This window comes from Octopus bimaculoides, chromosome 18 (genome assembly GCF_001194135.2).
Source record: "Octopus bimaculoides isolate UCB-OBI-ISO-001 chromosome 18, ASM119413v2, whole genome shotgun sequence".
Lineage (NCBI taxonomy): Eukaryota > Metazoa > Mollusca > Cephalopoda > Octopoda > Octopodidae > Octopus > Octopus bimaculoides.
Genome location: NC_068998.1, coordinates 39,498,975 through 39,500,145, shown reverse-complemented (window position 1 = coordinate 39,500,145; position 1,171 = coordinate 39,498,975). Strand labels below are relative to the sequence as shown.

The 1,171-nt window shown below is 31.0% G+C and overlaps 1 protein-coding gene across 1 annotated transcript in view; it reads left to right on the top strand.

The window, feature by feature from the left end:
* The window catches only part of LOC106884071 (serine/threonine-protein kinase Nek10), a gene marked incomplete at its 3' end in the record, with an annotated part of 42,567 nt that overhangs the window by 3,290 nt on the left and 38,106 nt on the right, over positions 1–1,171 (top strand). The window contains exon 2 of the mRNA XM_014935289.2: positions 569–734. Coding sequence (XP_014790775.2) covers positions 697–734 — 38 coding nt within the window. The remainder of the gene's footprint in view (positions 1–568; positions 735–1,171) is intronic.

The window sequence follows — 1,171 nt, the reverse complement described above, 5'->3', positions numbered from 1 at the left end:
TATATATAGTCCCACTGTGTGGCACCTTGGGCAAGTGTCTTCTGTTATAGCCTCAGGCTGACCAAAGCCTTGTAATTGGTTTTGGTAGGTAGAAGTTATTATACATGTAAGTAGTTGTGCTTCCTAACACACACACACACATATTTTTTACTATTACCACCAGGTTCTGCAGATGCACTGAAGCTTCTTTGCTTTGTTGACTCCTTATTGTTGTTATTAAATCCCAGCTCAGTTCTATTTGAGCGAACTTGTGATCAAAAACTTCTACTTATAACCATTTTGTATTTTTATGCAAGTTTAATGTAACCCAGTTTACATTATCCAATGTGTTTTTCCTTCTTCTGTTTCTTTAAGACCATAGTGTGCAATCTCACTGAAGTATAGTTTCTCTTTCTTGCAGATTGATGAGTCCTTCCTTCTTTTTTTCTTCTTTTTTTTTTTAAGGGTCACATTGTACAATTTCAAGGAGTTATAGTTTCTCTTTCCCACAAGTTGCCTACCATCATTGGCAATGTTGTACATTTTCTGAAATGTTTGCTAAAATTTATTACTATTTCTTAATTTGCAGTGAATTAAATAAAGAGATTGAGTACTTCCCTGATCAGAATATAATGGCTGAGATGGTAGTTTGATCTTCGATTGCTGTTGTTGTCATTAACAGCCTTAGCTGTTACTGGTGTTTTGCATCCTCAAGAAATGTCGACATCCAAACGTAGTACAACAACTTCAGAAAGGTTTGTACTTGTTTACAGTTGAATAGCCAGCTACACATTCTTTGTACATGCCTATATTATTCATGATATAAATATTCATTGGATATACTGAGTTATTGTTCGAAATATGTACTCCATAAACATACTGTTATTATCAAAAATGTATACCTCTGTGTACATCCATTGTTTGGCAGAAATATAAATTTTATATATATATAAATTTTATATATATATATATATATATATATAAAGCGTTCTTTTTTCTGTCGAGGGTGTATATGCCCCTTTATTAGACTATTTTCTTTAGTCATTGCATGGTGATTGCCATAAACTTTAAGCTTATATAAAAATATTATTATTATGATTTACAGGATTGTAAAAACGATGCTGTATAAAAAAAACATTTGCACCGAAAGCATATATATATATATATATATATATATATATATATATATATA